Consider the following 23,831-nt stretch of genomic DNA (forward strand, 5'->3'; position numbering starts at 1 on the left):
CACTTGCTTAGAAGGTCTCAGCATTCCCATTGCTCAGTAATCTACATTTCCTAGTTTTTAAACAGGATAGAATGATTAATAGTTGCTGGAAAAGTGTCTTTGACTATTGTCTGTCTTGCTGTCTGCTCACCAAGTGATGCTACTTAGCTTTTTTGGAAAGTTTTCTGTGAGGGCTGCTAGGAAGTCAGCACTATCCAACCAACACCTGATCCTAGTGATCTTCTCAGGGGGCAGGTAAGCTCCAGCTGTGCTACCAGCTTGGCAATAAAGGAGCACCAGTCTGCAATTCTTGTGACTGCAGACTCCAGAGGTTTCAGAACCAGGGCTGACTTCTGATACAGAACTCTCCCTGTTCTGAACCTTACTACCCTGGTGCATTTTCTTGATGTGCTAGCATAAGGATTTAGAAAAGAAAGACTTCCCTACAGGCAACGTGTAGGTGCATTCTATTTGTTTGTAGATCTCAGAGCATCTCTTTCCAGTAAATCCTTGAAGAAGAAAGTTCTTCCTAGTTAACACAGTATTTGTTTTCTAGGATGACATTTTATAAAAGATGTAAATTAAATATAGGCCTTGTACAACACAGCCTGTGTATACCTTTGGTTAATAGACTACTTTATGAGAATCAGCAGCAACAGCACATCACCCACACTGGGGGACAGCTGAGTCCTGAGATCTGCAGCTGCAGCTCTTAAAGGCTTAATGAGGAGCCTGATTATCAGCCAGCTGTGTCCAAGTGGCTGCAGCACCTGGCAGCAATTAGTGGTGGTTGCCTGCCTTGAAAGGGCTCTGAAGAAGTTAGGAAAGGAGCAGATAGGAAGTGTGAGGCTCTTGATCTTTGGAAAGTCTTCAGGAAGAAAAGGTGAGTGTGAATTCTGTTTGTTTTTACTGTTGCTGCTGTTAGCAGTGGGATAATGTTGGTATGTCTACTTCCTATGCTCTGCTTTGAGAGGAGCAGCAGTGGTTTGACAGGCTGTGAGAGAAGGCTTTTAATGCTTGTAGAGTCCCTTCAAAGCATATTGAAGCTTAGTATTGATATAGTGCTAGCAGTTTAATTGGATTCTGTGTGGATTATTAGTTTGTTATGCAGGTTGTAGTGTTCTGCTTGCTCTAGGTATAGATGATGGAATGCTTTCTTATTGTGTGTTAAGCTTTTGTGGTAAGAAAATATTAATTTCTTAAAGCATAAAAGTGGTGTAAATTACAGTGTACATCTTGTGAGTACTGCTAAACTCTGGTTCTACTTAAAGATTAAAAATGAAGGTTTAAGGGAACTTTTATTACAGTTATCTACACGTTGTTAAGGTTCAGGACTTGTTTGACTGTCCTTGTGAAGCTGTTCTGATGCCTGAAGCCAGAGAGAGGCAATGGTTGTTTCAGGAAATATGGTCTCATGCTGGTAGGCTGCAAGTGCCTTAGAAACTTGGCTGTCTGTTTTACTGGCACCATCTTAGGGAAAGTACGTTTGCTTATTGATGCAGGAGCCAGACTGGCAGTGAGGCAAAACAAGCAATGCCCAGCGTGCTCTTTGAGCCTGAGTCCAGGGATGCTCAGAGATGCTGGGATGGAGGTGTGGGATGCTTTCTGAAATAGAGGTGAGGATGTAAGAAAGGTGGTCCTGTCATGTCTCCTTGTATGTTTTCTTTCCCCCCCCTCACAAGCCAAATTTTGCCAATTTTTACTACTGAATACTGTGAAATAAAATAGGAAACTGGCATGTTCCCCCAGTAGCTAAGAGGTGATCAGTGAACGTATTAATGTAGTCTGTCAAAACTTCTTGTGAATTGTAAGTCAAAGTAGAAGGTAGTAGGCAAAATTAAAATGGATTTTTCAAATAAATAAGGATGTTACTATTTGGCAGATACCGGTTTTCAGCTGCTTCTCCTGCTTGCTGTCTGTAGTGGGCTGTGGTCATCTTTGCTCTGTTACCTGTGAGTTTGTCCTTTAGTTGTCAGAAACGACTTGAGGGCTTTGAGCTTTGTGTTTATATTTGCACTTCTCAGTGTTATTAATGACTGTGCCCCACTATGCCACTCCCACTATGGAGCATTGAGCAGAATTAAGCTGTTTCTACAAAAATGACTTTATTCAGAGCTGAACCATTCTTTTTCAAGTTTTCCATGTATGCTTTGTGATTCCTGGCATTGCTTTGGATTCTTCTGCCTGTCAATTGCTCTTTGAAAAGCAAAATGGAAAAAAGATGTCACATGCTAAAATAAGTGAGAGAGGGGGTTTTATTATTATTATTTTTTAATTCTATTTTACCAACTCTGGTCAAACCACATTTTCCTCTGTCTGTGCTTTAGCTCAAATGAGCTGGGTTACAATCCCAGCTGGAGGAAGGGCCAGGTGAATGAGCTCCAGCAGTAGGGCATGGCTATCTGTGCTTCAGTAGCTGGAGTACATCAAGGTTTCATACAGCACGGAAGATGAGAAGGGAGTAAGTTCTGTATCTCCAGATGTTAACTTCTGTTTTGTTGTTTTGGTTTTGTTTTGTTTTGCTGCAGTAATTTTTGCTCTGAGTACATGTTACTTCTGTACCAGGGTCCCCTCCAGAGGGGCTGTACATATGCGAAGAAGCCAGAGATGGGCTGTTGTTGCAGTGTGTGCATGTAGCTGAAGGCACAGCCCTCTTGGCTCTCCATGCTCCGTGTTTCCTGTGCATTGGACAGTTTTTTGCATAACTGTAACCAGAGGCAGTAGCATTTCAGGCTGTTGTAAACACGCTAGGTCAGCTTACAGCTAAGTCAGCTACAGCTTTCAGCCTTGCTCCCGTGCTGCTGATCAAGTGCCCAGCACATTGCTGTGTGTCAGCTCTCTCCTCCTGTGCCCACACCAGCTTGCTCGCCTGTGATGACAGTGCTGGGGCTAATTGGAAGAGAGTGGGAAAGCCACGTTTAGTGAGCAGCACCCTGCAGGTGGTGGGTAGTCTGTGACCTAGTTGTCAGCAGAATCATCCTGCTCACTGGAGCCCGTGAGCTGTTCTGACAGCTGGAAGGAGCTGACCTCTGTGAGGTATCTGGGAAGAAGTGAAAGCAGTGAAGCTGAGGACCTTCCCTGCTGCTGGGAGCTGGCTCTGCGTTTTGGGTGGGAGGTGAGCTCCCATAGCTGTGGTACAGCTCCAGTGAGTGGTCTGCAAGGTAGAGGTGGGTACATTGGATGTGCAAAGGCTGAAGGTAGAAACTCAGGTGTACCCTCGTGACTGAGCTGGCACTGGAGGCAGAGCTGAGCTGTGTGATGTTCTGTACTGCCTGTCGTGTGAGTGGTTTGTGAAGCAATGGGCTTGGACCCGTCTGACTGAGGGTAGGAATGGTTTTGAACTGGCTGGCTTGTTTTCTAGTTATGAGCAGTAGGAAAAGAGTGCTGGGGCTGGAAATGACTCTAGTTCTGATAACAGGCCAACCCATAGTGCTGTAGTAAGGCCTTTTTCCCTGCTTTGCTGTGACTTTCATTGTACAACAATAGCTTTTTTTTTTTTGCTTTTTTTTTTTTCCCTCCACGTCTGCCTGGGCAAATAGTACTGAGAGCAATATTCTGTATTGTTTGCTGTGCATCAGTGGATCTCTTTTACTCAAAACCTCTTGGGGGAGCCAAATCCACCTTTTGCATCCTCTTTCTCTGTCATGAGCAGTGGAGGCAGCCGCTTACAGCCCCACTTCCTCGAAGGAGTTGCCACTCTTGTGTTCTCCTGGCTGTGTCTGTTACAGCACATGCAGGACGCAGTATCTGGTCACTTGTGCAGTGTTTGGGGAGGGCCAGTTGGTAGCAGTGCTACATTAACTGGAGCTTGTCTGCAGTGTAAGGGCTTATCATAAAGCAGTAAGGGTTTATTTGACTCTCAAAGGCAGAGTGTGTTCAGGCAGGTGTATGAGTGCTGTTTCCTGTGCTCCATGAAATCGTACAACTATGACCAGCAAAGTTTTGTGCCAGCTTCGCTACACATTCTAGGACTACAAGGGCAGTACTGCATAAAATAGAGGTGCAGCTAGTTAGATTGAAAAAATTCTACTTAATCTACTTTCTAGAGTAGAAGTGCTGCAGAGGGAATCTTAGATCTTTGTATTCCGTGACTCTTGAAAGCAAGTCAGGATTTGCACTGGTTGGTTTCCAAGCATGCTGGCTTAAGGGTACAGTACAACAGAAAGCATCCCTCATGCATCGTTCCCAGCAGAATTCTTTTAGATCACATCAACAAATGCTTGTGATGCTCATTTATTGTAGAACTGGATTTCAGGTCTTGCTGCAGCAGAGAGGTGTGCGGCACAGCATCCTTTGTTCAGGTGTGTGGTGGGAAATTGAAGGAAAGAAGCAAGCATTAATAGGTTCTCAGCAGCTGAACACACATTCTGGTTGTATTAATGGCTTCTTCTGAAGTCCTTAGAACCGGTGTTCTAAGAAGTAAAGTATTTGAGTCCTCCTGCAGGGTTACACTGAATCCAGCGTTACAGTTGAGGCGTTATCCAAACACCATAGGGGTCTGAAAGATTTATGGGGCAGACTTAGAGGGGGAAAGAAATAGTCATTTCTGGGTCAAATTCTTGCTGTCAGCAGAAAGAAACCTCTGTGTGTCTGACTTCACAGATGAGTAAACGCCCTTGCTCTTTGCAGCCTGGTTATAGCAAGCCACCATTTCTGATAAATACAATAAGAGGAAGAGACTGAATGAGTCTAGCAGCTTTCTATTCAGGTATTCCATTTTTTGTCATTGCTTAAATCTCTGGCTTTATCATCTGATGGTCAGGGATGAAACCCATGCAGCTATGGCTGCCTCCTTAGCCTCTGTCTCTGGGGTTGGCTGTGTGTGGGTAATGCTCATGGGCAGAGTTCAGGAGGGCTCCCTGTGCTGTTGCTCACCTGACTACAGGTGGTTGCCAGTGTGATCTTCAAACACAGGACTACTAGTCCTGCAACTACCAGAGCAGCCAGACCTGCAGCTACTAGCAGCCACCCAGACCTGTCAGAGCCATCCCAGCCTTCTGGGTGCCAGGGCCATGACAGAAGAAGTGCTTTCTGCTCTGTCACCTCTTCTTTGTTACTATTAGAGTGGAGTGGGTTTGACCTTTAACTCCTGAGGTCTGCCTGATACACATAGGAAAAGAATCCCAGAACTAGGATTTTTCTTTCACATCTGCTTCTTTTCAATGAAGGGTGCCTAGGTAAACTTCACTTGAGCTAGGAAAAATGCAAGTTTCATTTATTATGCAAAAAAAAAAAAGTGTGAACACGGGACAGGGAAATGAATGCCTTTTTATCCCTTGCTTTGAAGCATTAAATTAGGTACATATACCGAAACGATGCAAGGTGGTGAAACTGCAACTACCTTTTCTACAGAAGATTTTAAATATGTCTTTGTCATTGTTAGAGAAGCAGAATAAATAACAGCAGCTGTGTATTTTAAAATTACGTTGTTAATAAAATCCCGGTACATTTACATAAATGACAACATTAATGTACAATTAACAAAGCATTGTAATATTACAGCAATAAAAGAGGACCTACATTTTTGTACAAATAGCTGGAGCAGCTGCTTGAAAATACCTTCCAAGATAGAGCCTTTTGTGGTGGTTTTCTGGCAGAACAGTAATAATTTTGTAGCATCTCTATGGCTTTCTGATAATAAATAGAGTTACTGAAGCTGGTGATCTTCAAAAGTGGATGTGTACACAAATTGGTGTGTGTGCTCTGACCAACGTGTCTGTCAGATGACTGATCCTAGGCTGATTGTTCTCCTTGCATGCAGTGTGCCTGTGATGCAAACCCTTCAGGAAAGAAGGTATGGCAGGTTTCGGTGATTTTGTTGAAGGGTGCTGTAATTCATTCTCCTTTCCTTCTCTATTTAAACCATGTCTATATCTTGCACTGGAGCTTATGCTCAGCTAAGCCTACCTCTACCAGTGTGCTTAGTTACAATATTATTTGTTGGATTTTTTTAAGTGGCAGTTTCCCACCTAAACTATTGCTTTTCCTTCTCCTTCATCCATCTGTAGCCAGTGAGCACATCTTAGCATATGCTTTTGGAGGTTGCTTACATAGTTCAGGGGAACAGCTGAAGGTTGGTGAGAGCAAGGTGTGCGGCTGTGTATGATTAACCAGCTTCTTAAGCTTGGGCTTATTTAAAAAGGGAAAGGTAAGTGGCCTCAGACACAAAACTGTATCTTGAGCTGTTTCCTGACTTAAGTCAGCTAGGAGAATGTCTAGCACAAGTCCTTTCTATATAGAAACATCCATCTACTGCAAGCAAGGAAAAACGTGAATCTTGAGTATTTCAGTTGAGGCATCTTGTGTAAGTGCTGCAGCCCAAATGTCAGAGTGCAGCCTACCTCGAGGCAGCAGTCAGCAGCGTGCTGTGCACGGTCTTCCCTGAGGTAGTGGAAACATCACCCCATGGATGAGGATGTGGAGGCAAAGACTTGATTTCAGAGCTTGTACCCCCAGCTTCTCTCCAGAGAGAAAACAAAGCATCAAGCTGTACGTTTCTCATGGTCTTACGGAGATTTTTATTGCTTATTTAAGCTATCGGACAGTTTTTCAGCTTAGCGATAGCTGCTTCTACGCCTGAGTCTTTTAGAAAGTCTCTCTTATGTCAGATCTCACAGATAATGTTCGCAAACATGTTTTTAAGTTAAAAGTGAATTGGGCTATCAAACCTCTGTAGTGAAAGGGTAGACAGTACTTTTTCCTCTCAAATTGGATCCAGATTAAACAATTAGCACAGTGAAACCGTATTTTAAAAAAGTTTTCTTCCCTCCCTGCCCCAGCTCAGTTCTTCATATTATGTGTGAAGAGCGAGTAATTCCAGAGTTAGTAGCTCCTACTCAGCCTCGTACATCTACACAATTTCTCCCTCAAGGTGCAAACAGTTCAGGGGAAGACTTATGCCGGAGTCTCTTGCCGTGTGTGGAAACTGGTGCTTGTTAACTGCAGTGAAGGGGTCTGCATACATCAGCTTCTGTGTTCAGACTGATGACTTGTTGAATGGGCAGTGGTCCACACGATTAGAAAACTCCTTCTATGCAGCCTTTTTACAAGTAAAATATCTACGGATATGAACTAGGTGGCCATTATGGTGTGTAGACGGACACTTAAGACTAGATATGAGGTGTTAGATCTAGGTAAGTTGCCTCACTTCTCTGCAGGCCCACATTGTACGTTGTTTGGATGGCAGTATTGATCTCTTCGTTTGGGGTTCTTTGCTTGCCTGCCCAGCTCTTGATCACACCGTTCACACAGTGTAGCTCTGACAGTAGTAGCACAGAGAAGCCAGCTCCCCTCCTTCAGTGGGATGAGGCACCCCCCCCCGCTTGCTGATGGGGTATCTGATGCAGGGGACTTCCAGCGAGAACTGATGACTCCAGAAGGCAGACAGGAAAGCCTCAGCTCTGCCTGAAGCCGTGTCCCCGTGCGGTTTGAACCAGTGCTTCTGCCACTGCCTCGTTCCTGCTTCACACCCTTGAGGTGACGTACACAGAATGCAGGCGGCCAGCCAGGGCTGTCTGCAAGTCCCGCAGAGGGTCCAAGCCTTGCACTTTGCTGTTCCTGCTGTAGATCAGCTGTCTGAATGAGTCCTGCTCTAGAAGAGAGCTCATGTGTTTAAGGAAGAAGCCTTCACAAAAAGCCGCTAGTTCAGGTGCGTTGTGTATCTGCAGAAGAGTAGAGTCAGTTAGCTCTTTCGCTATGTCACAGACCTATGGACGTGCCTGGGCCTAATTTCATTTCCAGTGTTTTCTGAGATTAAAAAAACAAAACAGTAATGACTATGGAAAAGAACTCTGGTAGGACCAGTGATGACTGGTGATTTCTATTGATGCTTTTTGCAGGCACAGGTGTGAGCAGAGAGGCATTTAAGCTTTTTTTAATTTCTTCCTCTGGTGGGCTGCTGCTGGCAGAGCCATGGGGCCTGCAGGCCAGTTGCTTCCTCTTAAAGGAAGAGAGCAGCTGGCAGATGAAGTGGCCAAGGTACCTGTTCTGCTGTGCAGGCAGGGAGTGGTGCCACAACATAAAGTAATGTGTTGCCAGATGGTGTGTACAACTCATAGCAATAGGAAATATGTTTCTGCTAGAGAATGGAGGTGAATGTAGGAAAACGGGGATTTTGCATTTCTGAAACATGGTGGGGGGCAGTCTGGCTGTGATCCAGTTCCCTTCAGAACTGCTCTGGGCAGCTAGGTAACGGAAGAAAAATGAAGTGTTCAGTACTTAGAAGCACTGTGTGCATACACTAGGGTCCTGGGAGTTTTGTGCAAATAGTTATTTAATGAAAAGTACTGAAGGCAAAGGAAGAATGATCCTTTCCACCTCTACTGTTGCATAAGGTTAAATTGCTAAAATGGACCAGCCTGAGTTCTACAGGATTAAAAAAAAAAAAAAAGCCCAAGTCTGATAGCTGGGCAGCAAAAAAAAAAACAGTGCACCATTATGGGCAAAGTAAGGGTGCACATCTGCCCCTAATACTTGTCTTTTAAGGGATCTGATGCTGTGTCTGACAAACTTCTGGGAATGGCAGGCTGTTTCCTCAATGATTTTATTGATAACATTGGTTGGGTTGTTTGATATGAAGGTTTCTGCTAGTTCTGGAGCTATAAAGAAGATATTTCAGCAAGAGTGCAGGGAAAGGGTTTGCTGCTTAATTGCTGTACTGTATGATCAAGTGCCTCTGCTGCTGTAAGGATGTGAATCTCTCGGGCTTTGCTGGATGATGTTGCTGTTTCAGCGCCCCCAGTCACCTCTACACAGCTCTATAGGGATCTCTCATCGATTTCATACATGATTGCTTTGGATGGAAAAACATACTATGTTGTGTAGGACTTTACAGGCTGAAACGTAACACATCATCTCACTTGTGGTTGTGGCTGGGGCAGTTACCAGCATAGCAGGTACCTGTTCTACGCTCATTATATTTACTCACTGAGATGAGACTGCTGCTTCATTGTGATTCCTAAATAAGGCAGTTTGGCGCATACCTTTGCATATTTATAGATGCTAACAGAGTTTTCCATGCTGATCGTCTGGGCACAGAGGATTTCACAGTGTCTCTGGAGGCCGTCCAGTTGAAACAGGCTGGCAGCCGACAACAGCTATTAGGAGGAGAGAAGCTCGTGAGCCTTGAAAGAGCTAGGGAACAGTGGACAGACAGAACTGACGATCTCTTCTCTGAACAGTACGAGACTGCCCCGTTTAACAGCTCAGTCCTCACGACGGAGCAGGAAGGCCACTAGTACAGGCTTGCTTCTCCTGCATCTGTGCTGCCTTTTGTCACTATGACAGACAATTCTTAGGCTGCTGAACAGCCCCTTTTCTCAAAAGAAAGCAGAACAGCTGTGTGTAGTCTTTAGCAGCAAACTTCAATCTCAGCAGACCGCTTGTGACTAAACAGCATTATTGTAAGAGGACTTGTTTGTAACATGGAAGTGCTCTTGGTCTGATTTTTGCTGAATTGTAACTAGTGCTGCAGAAGTTCAGCTTGTTTCAGTTGTTTCTTTGTGATTTTTAAGCCCCTTGCTGTTTGGCTGCTGTGGAATCAGCTACACCATCTCTGAAGTCTTACTTCTCCCAGCTTCATAGAGGGAGCTTTCACACAGCTCTAGTACCAAAAACACTGCAGTGGTGTATTGTTTTTTTTTTTTTTTTTTTTTTTCCCCTTGTATCTCATGGACATAATATCAAATAATTGCTAATTCTCATTTCCAAGCAACTGCATTGCAACTTTGAACTTCTGTACTCTTGGATTGCAAGCTTGCTGTTAGCTCCTAGTTTTTGCCTTTCAAACCCTGTTTATGCTCCAGTGCACTTAGCAAGATTAGAAGAAAATACTCTCACCTCTAAGATATCAGTGGTGGGAATTTCCATGGATTCTGTTCCTCCATAGTATAAGTACTGCATCAGCATCTGGAATGGGAAGAAGGCCAGCCATGAAGCTGTTATCACTGAAGTCACAGGGGGCTGTGAATGACTGCACTCCCCTTCCTGAGCAGACAAGGATCACATAATATGCTGGCTCCCATCTCCACTTGGCTTTTTTTTTTTTTCTCTTGTTGCAAGTTTGCTGCTTTCTAATACTTATTTCTTCTCAGGCTTTGAAGAGGGCCCTGCTGAAGATTATAAGCTGAGAGAGTGACCAGTGTGTCTCTGATACGAATATACTTGTAAAAACATTCTTGTTTGGTAAAGCCCCACAGGCTGGTCACACACAGCTGCCAGCTAGCTGGAGCACTGAGTCTGCCATGCCATGAGCATGTGTGTTGCGGGGACCCCCCAGCCTCTTGCCTCTCCTGCTGTGCTTCTAATCAGCTTCCAGCCTCCCCCCGCCGCCATTGGGGCAGGAGGAAAAAGCCTAATTGTTTGCAGCAATGGCAGTTGAGTCTCTTTGATCTCCATGTGTGCACCCCAGCTAAACCAGGATTGCCATATCTAGGGAACAGCTCAGTTTGGTATTGGAAAGGGAAGTCACTCCGCTGTTCTTATACTGTGGAAGCAGGTATGGATGCATGCTGTGCTTACCACTTCTAACAGTAGTGGTAACAAAATTAAGCTTGTACTTGTAAAGTTTTCCTATTTGAGAAAGCACAGGGAAGGCAAGCTGCTTTCCAGCAGAGCCTCAAGCAGAACCTAGAGCTCCAGTGATTCAGTTTGCTGCCCCATCCTCAGTGCTGTAATTGACATCACTGTAGAATGTCAGAACCTCTTTAACTAGCCTGATTTTGTTTACCATCAAATCATCTAGTTCCAGGAAGTATTGCCACTGTTTTACTTTTTAATTAGTTGCATTCTTCAGTGAAGCAAAAGTTTATCTTCTGAAACCTTTTGATGTAAAAAATCTTGCTAGGGAGGTTTAATTCCACTTGATTCTATTTTACTTTTTGTCACTTCCTGAGTTGCATAGTTTGGTGTTGGATGGATGACATCCAAACTTATATAGCCCCTTTCAAGTAGGATCAAGATGTTCCAACAGGCAATTTCCATTCTCTCAATGTGAAGTTTGATGGCAGCTTTGTATGCATCATAGAAAGAGCCCCAGCACTGTAGTGAAGCAATTACACAACCCATTCTGGACTTTAGATTTTTGTTCTGTACCTTTCTTTGAAATTTGAGGTGCAGACCTGGAAAGCTGGAATAACTAACTGGCACACTTCACTGCTTGTTTTTGTCCTTGGGTATGTGCTAAGTAACCAACTTCATCTACGTCACGAATTTTAGGCCCATTAAATCCAGAGATGTCATAAAAATGGAGTGAAATTCTCAACTGTGAGCCTTTCTTGAAAACAGTGTCACTAATTTCTGATAATGTGATTTGAATTCATTTTGAAGCGTGCAATAGTAGTCTGGGTAATCAGGGTAGTCTGCCTGCAAGTAAGCTTACCTTTTGGTTAACAGAAACTGAGATCTGCCTGGAAGCCTTTTAGAAGTATGTTAAGTATAAGACTGTTTCACCTACCTTATATAAGAAACAACTGTCTAGCAAGGTTATAAACAAATAAGCTGTAAGTTTTTGTTTGAATTTGGTCCTAGTGAAAGGCTAGAGCCAGACTTCAGATTCATGGAATAGAGGTTGAATTTAAGCTCATATCTAGTTGTAGATTATCAGCAATATTAAGTCTCGGCCCTCACAGCCTCAAAGTAATTGAGAAGATGATGAGTAGAGAAAAGGTGGATTATGCAACATACCTTGAAAATATTGTATTTCATATCGCTAATTTCAACAGTCTTGCTTCCATGGCTGTCGTGTTCCGTTTTATTGGTCATTAGAGTCTTAAACCTGAGAATAATTTTAATAGATTTCTGTATTATTACTTCACACACTCATTGCCTGCTGGCAAAGAGTCTAAGCAAGGTGAAAGATCTTCCTTTGTTACCATTTTTAAGTTGACAACCAAAACATTCCTTTTAATCCTAAGATAATTGCTTTGGAACTTCAGGGGCAAATTAACAGGTAAATTGCATGAGATTCATTCAAACTCACATCGTAATAGTTGAAAACACTTATTTTGCCAGTGAGAGAGAGATGCATGTGTACCAGCCACAGGTGAAGTGTGGAACAATTGTGCCTCTAGATAGCAAACCGAGAGGGGGAATGAAAAAGGCCTGGAATGCCTTGGTCTGTGCACTCCCAACTACTGTACAGGTTTCTAGGGGTTATTACTGATCAGTTCATGTCAGCGCAGCCCAGGATTTCTTTAACATGTACTAAGAATGACTAGGAACAATTGAATGGCTAGAAAAACTCATCCTTTTGCTGTGTTCTTAACATTAGCAAAGATGATATGGACTGATCCTGCAGCTCTGAATTATGTCTGCAGGCCATATCCTCAGCAGCTGCATTACTGTAGTGAGTGATGAAGAATTAGTCACAAAAAATAGAGAAGGGTCAGAGCTTCCTTTTATATTATGTACAGAGCTGTAGAAAGTGACTTATTTACCTGTTAGATGCAGTAACCAGCAGGACTTTGTGTGCATAAAACAGCTTTCCTTCTACTAAGAAAGTCACATCAGACATTTCTTTATTATTTAGAAAGTGAGGATCTGTTAAAGCAAGAAAAGAAAATGAGGATGAGTTTTGGTGGTTTGTTTTTTTTTTTTGTTTGTTTGTTTTGAAACAATATATGCTTTCAAAGAAATATTACAAAAGCTTCAGTGTTTGGGTGAGCATCTTACCGAGCCGTGCTGGCAATGTCTTGTGGATTTCGGGAATACTGGGTATAGGACTGCTGCCGTAGCAATGGGTGAAGATGGATGCAAGCTGTTGATTGATAGAATCATTCTGTGAGGAGAATAGAACAGATACCAATCAGCACTTTGCTCTGAGAGAGTTTCAAACATTCTGTAACAGTTCTCTCAAGGCAACTGCTCCTTACAAGAGCAACCTCAAAACAGAAGGACCAGCCACATGATCTAACGGTGCACTCTGAAAGAACGCTCTCAGCAACAGTTTACAGGCCAACCCTCTGTCATGAAATAGTCATAGGTAATCTTTAAATGAGAGAAAAGAAGGAAAATGTTGCTGAACAAAAACTTTGTTCAGAAAGCTCCTAGAAGATACTGCTGAAGTAGCCTGAATTGCCCAGTAGTGTAATGATAATGCTTCCTGTTACATTTGCACAGTTTCAAAATCCAGTTCCTGAACTGAACTTTTAACAGAATAGCTTCCACTGATAAAGAAATGAATATCTGTATTGTGAGGGCTGCTTTTTTGATTCCCTGTCATTGGGCTGTGTATGAATTTAGATAAATGCTATTGGGGTCATCTTCACACTGCAGTCACAGGGACTTGGTGTATGCACTCAGTTGTTTTTGATGGTTTATACAGTTGCAAAAGACCTGGCTCAAACACTTGATTTTGATTCTGTTATAAAACTAATGCTTACTTTGCTGGTTTTGAGGATATCGAACATGAGCTGAAGCCCTTCGTTAACCAGTTCCTCATTATAGTCTTCTTCCTTAATGGTGACAAATTCCCGTAAGAGGGTCTGTACAACCGAGTAGCGACACTGGTAGAAGGTTGTCCGTAGTGATTCAATCCACACGTGGAGCTTCCATGGGACTCCTGCAGCCAGAACAAAAGAAAGGTGATGAATACAGAAATAACAGTGAGTGGATACCTCTGTTAGTACGTAATAACACGGAAGCGTTAGTGCTGAAGTAGATCTTTTATTTCTTTACAGCAGATACATTTTTGTCTTGTCATTAAAGGTGACTGAGCTGGGTCACTGACAGATTAAGCAACTTGTCTACAGTAGCAGAGGACTGGTAAACTGGTCCAGGACCTTCTGTTGAGTGGTAAGGACCAGAGACTCCTTGTTGTGTACTTAGCTTCATCAATGGTCAGAACAGAGTAAATTTATACTAAACTTGTTTGAATACCTGACCCTACACATAGCATGAGGTCTTTTCTTGTTGTTGACAATAGACACTCAAATTTCAAAGCTTTTCTTTTCTGCTTTCAGATCAAATCTGTTCTTTCACCTCTAGAGCGAACCCATTTTAACCCCTGATGTTACCTTTGTGTTAAAGGGGCTAGCCTTACAAACAGAGTATGTGAGGGGGAGAGATGCCCCTTGCTTTTGATTATTAGGTACAGCTGTTTCCCAGAAACTTAGGATAGATTTCCAGTTGGGGTTGCAGGCATTTGTCCAAATGAAATGGGAAAAGCTTTGTGTTCCCTGAATGTGCACAAGACTTAAAAAATAAATGAAGAAAACACCTTACCAAGTCCTCTGAGCTCCATGGTGATATCTACGTAGCCATGCTCAGCACTGTAATACATGGCCTCTTGCAGGGCTTTCGTTCTTGTTTTACATAGCTTGACTTGTCCCTCTGTGGAGCTGCCCTGGCTGGAGGTGTCACTCTCCACTCCCTCAGCCAAAATCTCCTCCAGTGAGAGGACATCTCCCTTCATTTGCTGGGGCTGGGTCAGGAGCTTGCGCAGAACATTCCTGAGGAAGAACAAGTAGTATTGCTTATTAATAAATGAAAGAGCAGCAATTCAGGCAGGACTGTTGTGATTTGGGTTTATAATTTGGGTTAGCAAATTACTTCATTCCCAAAGATAGAGTTGGGCTTTGACAGACATCTCGCAGATACAGCGCAGCATTTAAGACTCCTCCTTTCCCCCTACTGCAAGATAGAAATTGATGCCCTTATAGAAGGGACAAATCAATGCAGTATGCTCTTGTACCCTAGCAGTACCAGGACACATTTCAGAGTGCTGGAGCAAACTGATTTTTATTGCAGCCTATACTTTAGCACACTTCTAGAAGCACACTTCCTGCTGCCAGCTCTATCTATGGTAACACCTAAAGCTCTGAAGTAAGAATTACAAAGCAACTGTTAGAACCCTTGCTGTTTCCCTGACTGACCAACTTTAGCACTGCTGTTTTAGTTAGCCTTGCTTTCTGTACCAGCAAATAGAAACCATAAAAAATGACAGTTCTGCCTCACTAAATCCAGGGAGAATTTTCTGGTTTGGAATTTCAGAGAGCAGTTACAAGAAAGAGGTTTTCTTGTGTCCAGACAAACACTGTAGGCAGCTTGCATCATTTGGTCTCCCTGCAGACAGCTGCAGCCATCTGCAACAGACATTCTCATCCCCGGGAGTCCACGCAGCTGTGGCACCACACTGCCACTAGCTGGTGCTCTCCTTGCACCCACACGACTCCATGTGACTAGAACAGGGGAACTGCAGGCTTTCCATCACCCTCCCCTAGCAGACTGGAGAATAAGCCTTGAATTTCAGTTTGCATGGTTGGCTGTCACAGCAGGTTGTGGGAGGGGAACAGAGTTGGGATCAGAACAGCGTTTCTGTAGTTTTACACTGTAAATAACAGCATTAGGCTGTTCCAGCTCTGCTGTGTTTGGGCCTCATTTGAACTTGAGATGTTTTCCCTGGTGTAGCCAGATGCGTGGTGTGCCGGGAGGTGTGCTTTTGGCTCTGCTGTAACACACATCTGTGTGCCAACTAGGTAGCTGCTACTGAGCACGTTGCCATAAAGGCGTGTGGTAACGCTGCAGGAGACCCCCTGGATACCACTCAGCCCATCTCTGTGGGTGGTGTGGGCCTGTTTTAATTGGCTCGTTATGTTGACATTTTTCTGGGAATTGAAGAATTTCTGGATGAGTTTGTACATAACATCTTATTTCTAAATAACCACCCTGCAAGCAGGGTTAGGAAGCCTAGTCTAGCTTTTCAGTGTATTAATGAGCGATCTCTTGGTCGGTCACCCAGAAACCAGTGATACATTCAATTGAATGCTGTAGCTGTCTATTTTTGCCACTTCTTAATGTGATGGGAATCTGTCTCAATATCATGAACTGCTATCTTTGCAGCTAGCCCATAGGTGGAACTTAATCTGCTAAAGGAGGGCTAGAACCAGCTCCTCTCTACCCTCTCAGTGCTGCAGAGCTAGACCAGCAAATGAGAGAAAAAACAAGTGACCTTTCTGTTGCATTTTGTGCTTTTGACCAAAATATAATCCTTTGCTTTTTTTAAAGGTACTATTACTGAATAATGAAAATCTTGCATGATTTTTTTCCCCTCAGAAGGATGCAACAGAAAGCAGCTACTGGCTTACAGAATCAGTCAGTTCCCCCCAGCACTACCTACATCACAATTAGAATAATCAGAGAAACTAAGCAGTGCTAAAAAATGGTTACTGTCAGCATTAACACCATCTTCTGAACTGCACACCCAGGGATTTGGGCAGAAGATAAGCAATACACCTACAGTGTGTAAGCCTTAGGCAAAAAACTCTTCTGAACATGAATGGAGCTTTACCTGTGTCCGTGCGCAGCTGAGTGACTGAAACAGTTCATATCTTCATGAAGTGAAGATGACATGCCATTGACTTCCAGCATACTCAGGAGGGGGTCGGCGCCCCTGCTTAGCAATAGGCTGACCAACTCATAGTTCCCTAGGAAACAATTAAGAGAAATATCATGTCTCTTTCTTTTTTGAAACGTAACTCAGGATGTTATCAGGCAAAGCGTACCAGCAGCTTTTAAGCTGCCAACTAAGGTTTTCAAAGCATCCTGTAAGCATGTGTTAGGCTTCATGACACCTCTCAGAAGAATGGAGTCGCAGAGCAGCTGAACTACACAAGAATGCACAGCTAGCTACAGGCAGAAAGAAAAGCTGTTCAGTTGGTGGATGAGGTAACAGAGAAGGCCAGAAGGGAGTTGCTGACCATGGCTTCCATAGAGCCACCTTGCAGACGGGTATATTGGTACAGTTCACATTCACCTGGGCTCTCTTCCACACTTTTCATAAGATACAGCAGTGAGTGGTGGCACAGACCTTGCACAATGTGCATCTTTCACTGTGGCATGTGGGGGAGGAGGCTTTTTTTTTTTTTTTATCCTCTCAGTAAAACTTGGAGCAGATAAGGCAGAGATTTGTGTTTGTGAAGGCACAAAAATAAAGCAGAAGGAAATGAAAGGGGGAAAAAAGGGCTAGAACTGACATGCTGAAAAACAACTTTTATACTAGCGCAGACTTGTTTATAGAATGCTAAAATCTTTACAGAGCTAGGTAGAAGAAATGCAGAATTTTACTCGTATTTAATAAATTAATAAAACAAATGTCTCGATATAGCAGTTCTTCTTTCCTCAGGCTGAATTTAAACTTGTTAATTTTTGCATCTGGAAGTTATTTAGATCCAAGACATGCCTAGGCTAGACAGTAGCTGTTTTATGTTTCTTCACAGAGCCCCATGCAAAGGAGGAGCCGTTTCAGCTTAAGTATGGAGGCTGCTGGCAGGAGATAATAGTTGGTACTCCTGGCAGAAGTAGGCACTCATTTAGTGCCCATCAGCTGTTGCACATGATTGCTGTCAGTCACTGCCAACTCAGGCTGAGTTCACATTAGTGGTTTAGAAATGAAAAAAAAATGCTGACTATCTAGCTCCTGGTGTTGCCCATTAAGTATCTTTGCTGTATCTGCAATACCTGCAGACCACAATGCAGAGCAAATCCTAACATATTTTACAGATCCCTGACCCAGGCATCAATTAGTTGTGCTTATTTTGTGATAGCAAGAGACAGAGTGTGCCATGGTTGCGTGCCATGGTTGCATGTAACTTACCTGCTGCTGAAGCCAGTTGAAGTGGGGTCTCAGCATAGTTATCTTCTCCACTGTTAACAGCAGAGCCCTCAACGTGAGCACCAGCATCCAAGAGTAGCTGCAACAGACACATTTAAAAACAAGGAGTTGAGAAAACAGCAGTTCAGCAGTGCTAGGAAGGAAAATGAGAAGATTCATGATGAAGGGAACATCTTAAAGGCTAAAGCAAGATACCTTTTGCAGGCCAAGTTTCTCATGCGTGTCTTTGATCAGCCTAGGGCTAAAGCCTTACAAAAATGTCAGAGATTTATTTTCTTTTGCTTTACTGTACTTTCAGCAGTGAACTTATGCTAAAAAACGTTCTCAGCTGATAGACTGGAGAATATCTACTCTTCTTTTAATCTCTTATTATGAACTTGATTTTGCTACTTGTGATTTCCCAGCCCCAAAGAGCTCTGCAGTCAGAGTGTCTCGAGCATAGGAAGTTAATCTTATTTAGTTTCATGATGTGTGCAGGAAGCATGCTACACCTTCAGGGAATTAGCCCTGGAGGCCAAACATAGCCCTTGGTCTCTCCCAAGCCCTGTGGAGCTTGTATAAGAAGGCCCTTAGTGATTTGCCATGCACAGAAGTGGCTTTCTTTGAACACACCAAGCTACTCAAAAGGCAACTGCATGTCTCCTAGACAAAGGGGAGGTTATGCATCTCTTATGGCCAAGCAGTGCTGGCAGTCAGCAGCAGAGGGGCATCCAGAGCAGCACCACTGCAGCAACAGTGAGCACTGTCCTCCAGCCAGCAGCAGAGGTTCTTCCACTCAGTGTGAGTGTCCAGATGGCTGCAACGGGTAATGCTGTCACAATTAAGCAGTTTCAGCCATCCCTGATTAATGGTACTGGCCTGGGCACAGCATATACATTCACATTTTTATTATAAAACTAAAACTGTCCATAGAGCATGACAACTGGCTCATTGACTGGTTTGCTGGTGAATAGTTGAGATGCCAACAATTCCAGGTAACCATCCTATGGCAGGCCTTACCTGGAACAGTGATTTCATACACAGAATCCAGAGAAAGCTCACATCTACACTTTAAAGGATGGTTGCCAAAGGAAAGATTATATAAAATCTTCAAAAGTTTTAAAGCGAGCAGACACAGTGGGTATACAGTCCAGTAGGAACTTTGGCATAGATCCAGTAGGATCTATCTGGCTACAGCTCCTGGGAGAGTCACACTTATCTCTCATGTAAATTAAGGCTGTCCAGTACCAAAGGCTGTGCTGGCAATTTGCCAGGTGGGATCTAGTCTTTGTAATTATTTACAAATGTACACAGAATATGACTGTATGCGACCTCCATTTACTTACGTCTTTTTTTTTTTCCCCTTTGAGCAGAAGGTAAATTAAATTCAGCAGTTAGTGTCTTGTTTTGGTATTGGTTTTGAGTTCCCCTTGAAGTCTGAGCAGAATTTCCAGGATTCTGCTCTATTCTGCTGCCTCTGGCATTCATTCCATGGAAGAGGGAGCAGGGCAGGTGACTGCTTAAGCACTTCAGTCCCTCAGTATCTTGGGCAAAGATTCCTGACTAAAGACTTTCTTCTGCTTACCTGAACAACGGATATATGCCCATGTAACACAGCAAAGGTGAGAGCAGTCCAGTGCCGGCTGTCAGGATGGACTGAAGGGTATCGTGGAGAGGTACTGGGAACCTGGGCAAGGAAACCGGGTAGTTATTAATCACTGCAGCATCTGTCTTCCATAATCTTTAGACTTCCATATAACTGGCTTTCCCTTTGTAAGTGATGGCCCCAGGGAATGGTAACAAATACACTGCCAGCACTACTCGCCGTCCAGTCCTCTGGGCCTTTTTAATCGGCTTGTTGGTTTCTCCTGGCAGCAGCCCTTTAAGGAAGGAGGCCCCTTCACCTCCACCATGCCTATTAGACTTGCTAGCGAGCACTCCAAGAAGTTCTGAAGGTATTTTCCCCTCTCCCAAACTTATGAAGCAGTGACTTCTGAAAGAAGTGCCTTGCCCTGAGATTGGGACAGAACCTTCCAGAAACAAAGACATCAGTTGGTAGGAGAAATTTGATAGTGGTTTAATAACTGCTCTTGTTAGTTTACAGACTAAGGATGAATGATGGGGTACTCCATTACTTACTGGTATATCTAAATTTGCTCCAGCATCTATAAGCATTTGGACCATTGCTTCATCTCCAGCAGCACAGGCATACATCAGCGGGGTCATACCCTTTAAGGGAGGAAAAAAAAAAAGAGTTACCTTTCTATAGCAATAGCAGATCTGTCACAGAGACAGAGTTTGAATCTCAGGCACAGAGTGTGAGTGTGTGTGCATATGTTAAAAACGTTTTGGTTTCAGTGTAGGGCTGGCTCAATGTGCAAATATGGAAAGGCGCTGTGGTCAAAAGTTAGAGGTCAAGACTGCTACAATTATTGAGCTTCATAGGCTGCAAAAAAGAAATAGCATTTTTTTCTGTATCATTTCTAGCCAGATGAACTGAAAGCAGTACACAGGAATCTACTTGGCAACATATCCCTATTACTAAAATGCTACTTGCCACAGTATTTCAGCATTTCAGTCCCATAAGTCTGTCTCTGTTTAACCAACAAACTGTGATGGTTCAGAAGTGAACTGAGAGAAATGAGCCTTACTTAGACAGTTAACTCCAGGAGTAGCTAATGACAGAAAGAAAAATGGGCCAGTCAAATCAATTTCTGCTCATATCCTGTAGTATTTTGTCCCCTTTTAATGACTTTGGATGTTTAACTCTTTCATAGGTACTATTTCTGGTGTTCATTGTGTAGTAATACAGGTTCATCTTTAGATAGCTTTATCAAAATAGAAGCAAATCTCAAATAGAGGAGTTCTGGTTTTGAATCTGCAAAGGCATCTTTTCAGAACAGACACAATTCCAGTCTTCCTACACATAAGGAAGTTATACCATTTGCAAAGATGTTCAGGGGTGAGGGGCAGAGTAGGGTTAGCTTACTGGGGCTTTGCAAGGGAGACCAATTCTTTAATACGGACAAGTAAACTTCACTGAGAATTCAAAAATGAGCTCATATTTATTGCCACACAGTCAGGGTTCTAAAACTACCAGGTTTCTATAGAAATACATACATACTTATTTCCCCAACTCAGTTTTGCATTCCCTGCTTGCTGCTCAGTATTCATGGGGAAGAAGAGTTTCTGGTTAAAAACATGGGAAGAGTACTCTGCAAACACAGCAGAGCTGCCAGCACTGTCTGGTCCCCTTGTTCACAGGGGGACTGGCTAGAGGAAGACATCAACAGGATTATAACAAGATCATAAATAAATGACAGCAGTAAGTCCTCAACCTTTCCAAAGTTGCCTACAAAGCAGGGTCCTTACATAGGAAAAAAAGCAAAACTTCTCCCAGTTTGCTGGTTGGCTGCAAAGGAGTGCCATGATACTACAGTACTTGTTCACAGGGCAAAATATCAGAGAACAGAGCAGTTGTGCTTTGGAAGAACAAAAGTCCCGAGGGCCACGTGAACAGAAATTACAAAAACTTAAGAAAAAAAATCAAGGAAGTCAATGGCAGATTTTCATAATATAAATCTGCCACCAGTGTCACTTTAACAAAGTCAATTTCAAGGGCATCTGTGAAATGATACATGTCTGTGATCACAAAACTTATATGGGATATGTAAATAAGGTGTAGTTAAATGTAGCCTTCTGCAGGAACAGTTCTGCCCATGTTTGTATGCATTTTCATATACCTTTTAAATTGCAGAAAGTACCATGGAAGACTCGCTCATTTCACAAATGGGTCTGAAAACCTCTTTACTTGAATGTAAATCCTTCCTACTGATAAGTATCCTATTGTTTCTGATACATGACAGGTCTTTCTCATTGCTGTGACATCTGTAATGAATGTTCATTTGTGGGAGGTGGATGGTTGTTTAATTTTTTTTTTTAATTAGAAGGTAAATCAGTGCATTGAATGATGCCCCAGAGAGCAGACTGACTTGATAGAATTGACAGCACAAACAGATAGGGACTTATTACTCCGCGCAGTCTTTATGCTTAAATGCAGATGAGCAGGGATAGGTAAAAATAAAGTATGAGAGCTTTTAGCAAAGCTAATACTGACTGATACCAGTGCCACTGGGATCCTCTGTGCTGTTTCATCTACCACAATGCACTGAGAACAGACAGTCCACTTCAAACAGGCAACCTGAGAGCCATGACACAGCAACACCTTTTGGTCGCTCATCACTCACCCAGATGGGATTTTGGCTGTTAAACCAGAGAAGATTGGCATTGGCAAAATTAATTTTGTTTTGATGTTCTCTTAACATTAAGGTAACATCAGACTTTGCATTTGCTGCCAGCATGTTAACCTGTCTTCAGTCAGTGCCTGAGACAGACCATGCAAGGGGCAGACCTGCATTCCAGCTCATAAAGAAACAATTCACTCAAGGCTCTGACTGACTCTTGAGGGTTGCATGAGTGAGGGATTTCTATTCTTTTTTTCTAAAACATTAGCTAGAATAAGAGAAGTTTTGGAGAGGCAACTAATGCTTAAGACCTACAAAGAAAGGAACACACAACTCGATGCTAAAATTTTGTGTGTGTATAAGCATACATATGGCACACCTGATCGTCCATGGTGTTAACTCCATCAGCTCCCAGTGCATCTATTGCTTGATTGATCAGATCTGTCCTTCCGCAGTTCAGCATTCGGAAACCCAGATCCTGCTGGAATTTTTCAGTAGCAGCCTTAGCATCCAGTCTCCGGAAGGAACTAAAACAGCATTCAGGTCTGTGGAGGACAAAACAATTTATGGATTTTTTTTCTTTTTTTTTTTTTTTTAAGCCTGATTTATGTAGGGGATGATGTTTATGAAATGTCATGGCTTTACCTACTGCATACCTTCTCCAGCACGCAATCATTTCTGAAGAAATCTGGCTAAACTTCAATCATACTGGAGATAGAAGTTTTAGTTGTTAGGGACAAACAATAAATTCATATGAATATTACAGGAAAAAATGGTGCCAAGTAGAAGAATGTCATTGGTGCTTTCTGTGTGAAGGGTAGAAAGAAATCCTTACTCCCTGTCACTCAGCCTCACACTTCAAGGGCACCTCTGGAACAGGCTACTGCAGCAGTGAGGTTACTGTGGCAGGAGAGGGCTCACAGGGTACAAACCTGCAGCAACTGAGTTATCATTTATTCTACTGCTTACTGGAAAAAAAAACAACCACGCTTTAAGTAGTTAGCTCCGCATTTTTCGTGAGATGCTATCACATAATATGAGGTGGCTGTCATAGGAGAATGCATCCTACATAGACAAAAACATGTTCCAAAGAGGAAAAAGAGATGTAGAGAAAGTTACACATATACAAAACACCAGCCAAGCAGTGTTACTATGATGAGACCATTAGGCTGTCTGACTGCTAGACAGTTATTCTGAAAGACGATTCTTCCATTTCAGATTGTTTTCTGAAGAAAAAAAAAAAAAAAAAAAATCAAATTTCAAAAAAAGCCCCAAAAAACCAAAAAAATTCAAATCTCAACTCTTCTCCAGTGCCTCAAAGGAAATGAGGTAACGTTCCTGTGAGGCTCTATTAACTCCTTATCCTCCAGATAACTATCAGATAGCCTTTATCTCATTTGGAAGTAGTCCAGAAATTACTGTAAATCCCCCTGGTTGTGCTGAGAGCTCTGAGTTCCAGAGCTGGAGGCCTATCTCCCTCACTGACCAAACATTCCCAAATTGGAGGTGAGCACTGATATGCTCAGCCCTTTGATGCTATTTCAGGCTGAGTGCCTTCTCTACTAGCTGTCTGGTTTCAGCACAAGCTCTTGTGCAAACTGTCGGTGAGTGAGATAGTAGTTTGCCAAGTTCCTTTGAAAAGCGAGATTCTTTCAAGGAGGCTAACCTGGAAACTCTGTATATAGGCGGCCAGATAAGTAAAACACTCATCACTTAGACTCAGGATGAATCATACTCAAGTATTAATTCAGCTGGACATTTTGTATGTTTCTGAACTGCATCAGCGTTGAAGACAAATAGGGCTCAGCTGCAATGAAAAATATGCTGAGTTCACAAAACTCACTCCTCAGCCTGGTGAGCAGTCCCATTGCTTGTGGGAAAGCAGCATCACTGCAGCTGCATCAGGATGAAATATGAGGAGCAGTCAGCAGGGAAGCAGAGTGACAGCCTTGGAGTCACCCGCTCTTTGGAGATACATCCATAAATAAAATGCAGCTCCCAGGCAATGAGTGAGGATATCT

General features: G+C 43.0%; 1 protein-coding gene across 2 annotated transcripts in view; it reads right to left on the minus strand.

Moving 5' to 3' along the window:
- Positions 1-16: 16 nt before the first annotated feature.
- ABTB2 (ankyrin repeat and BTB domain containing 2) overlaps positions 17-23,831 on the minus strand; it is a 142,247-nt gene continuing 118,432 nt past the window's right edge. For both annotated transcript variants that reach the window (XM_048949846.1, XM_048949845.1), the window contains exons 5-17: positions 22,190-22,355; positions 19,706-19,795; positions 19,152-19,253; positions 17,570-17,666; positions 16,265-16,400; positions 14,200-14,426; positions 13,359-13,537; positions 12,649-12,754; positions 12,414-12,516; positions 11,662-11,752; positions 9,817-9,885; positions 8,961-9,074; positions 17-7,640 (exon numbers count right to left, since the gene is read on the minus strand). In XM_048949846.1, the coding sequence (XP_048805803.1) occupies positions 7,443-7,640; positions 8,961-9,074; positions 9,817-9,885; positions 11,662-11,752; positions 12,414-12,516; positions 12,649-12,754; positions 13,359-13,537; positions 14,200-14,426; positions 16,265-16,400; positions 17,570-17,666; positions 19,152-19,253; positions 19,706-19,795; positions 22,190-22,355 (1,678 nt within the window). In that variant the 3' untranslated portion in view covers positions 17-7,442. The remainder of the gene's footprint in view (positions 7,641-8,960; positions 9,075-9,816; positions 9,886-11,661; positions 11,753-12,413; positions 12,517-12,648; positions 12,755-13,358; positions 13,538-14,199; positions 14,427-16,264; positions 16,401-17,569; positions 17,667-19,151; positions 19,254-19,705; positions 19,796-22,189; positions 22,356-23,831) is intronic.

Source organism: Lagopus muta, chromosome 6, assembly GCF_023343835.1.
Source record: "Lagopus muta isolate bLagMut1 chromosome 6, bLagMut1 primary, whole genome shotgun sequence".
Lineage (NCBI taxonomy): Eukaryota > Metazoa > Chordata > Aves > Galliformes > Phasianidae > Lagopus > Lagopus muta.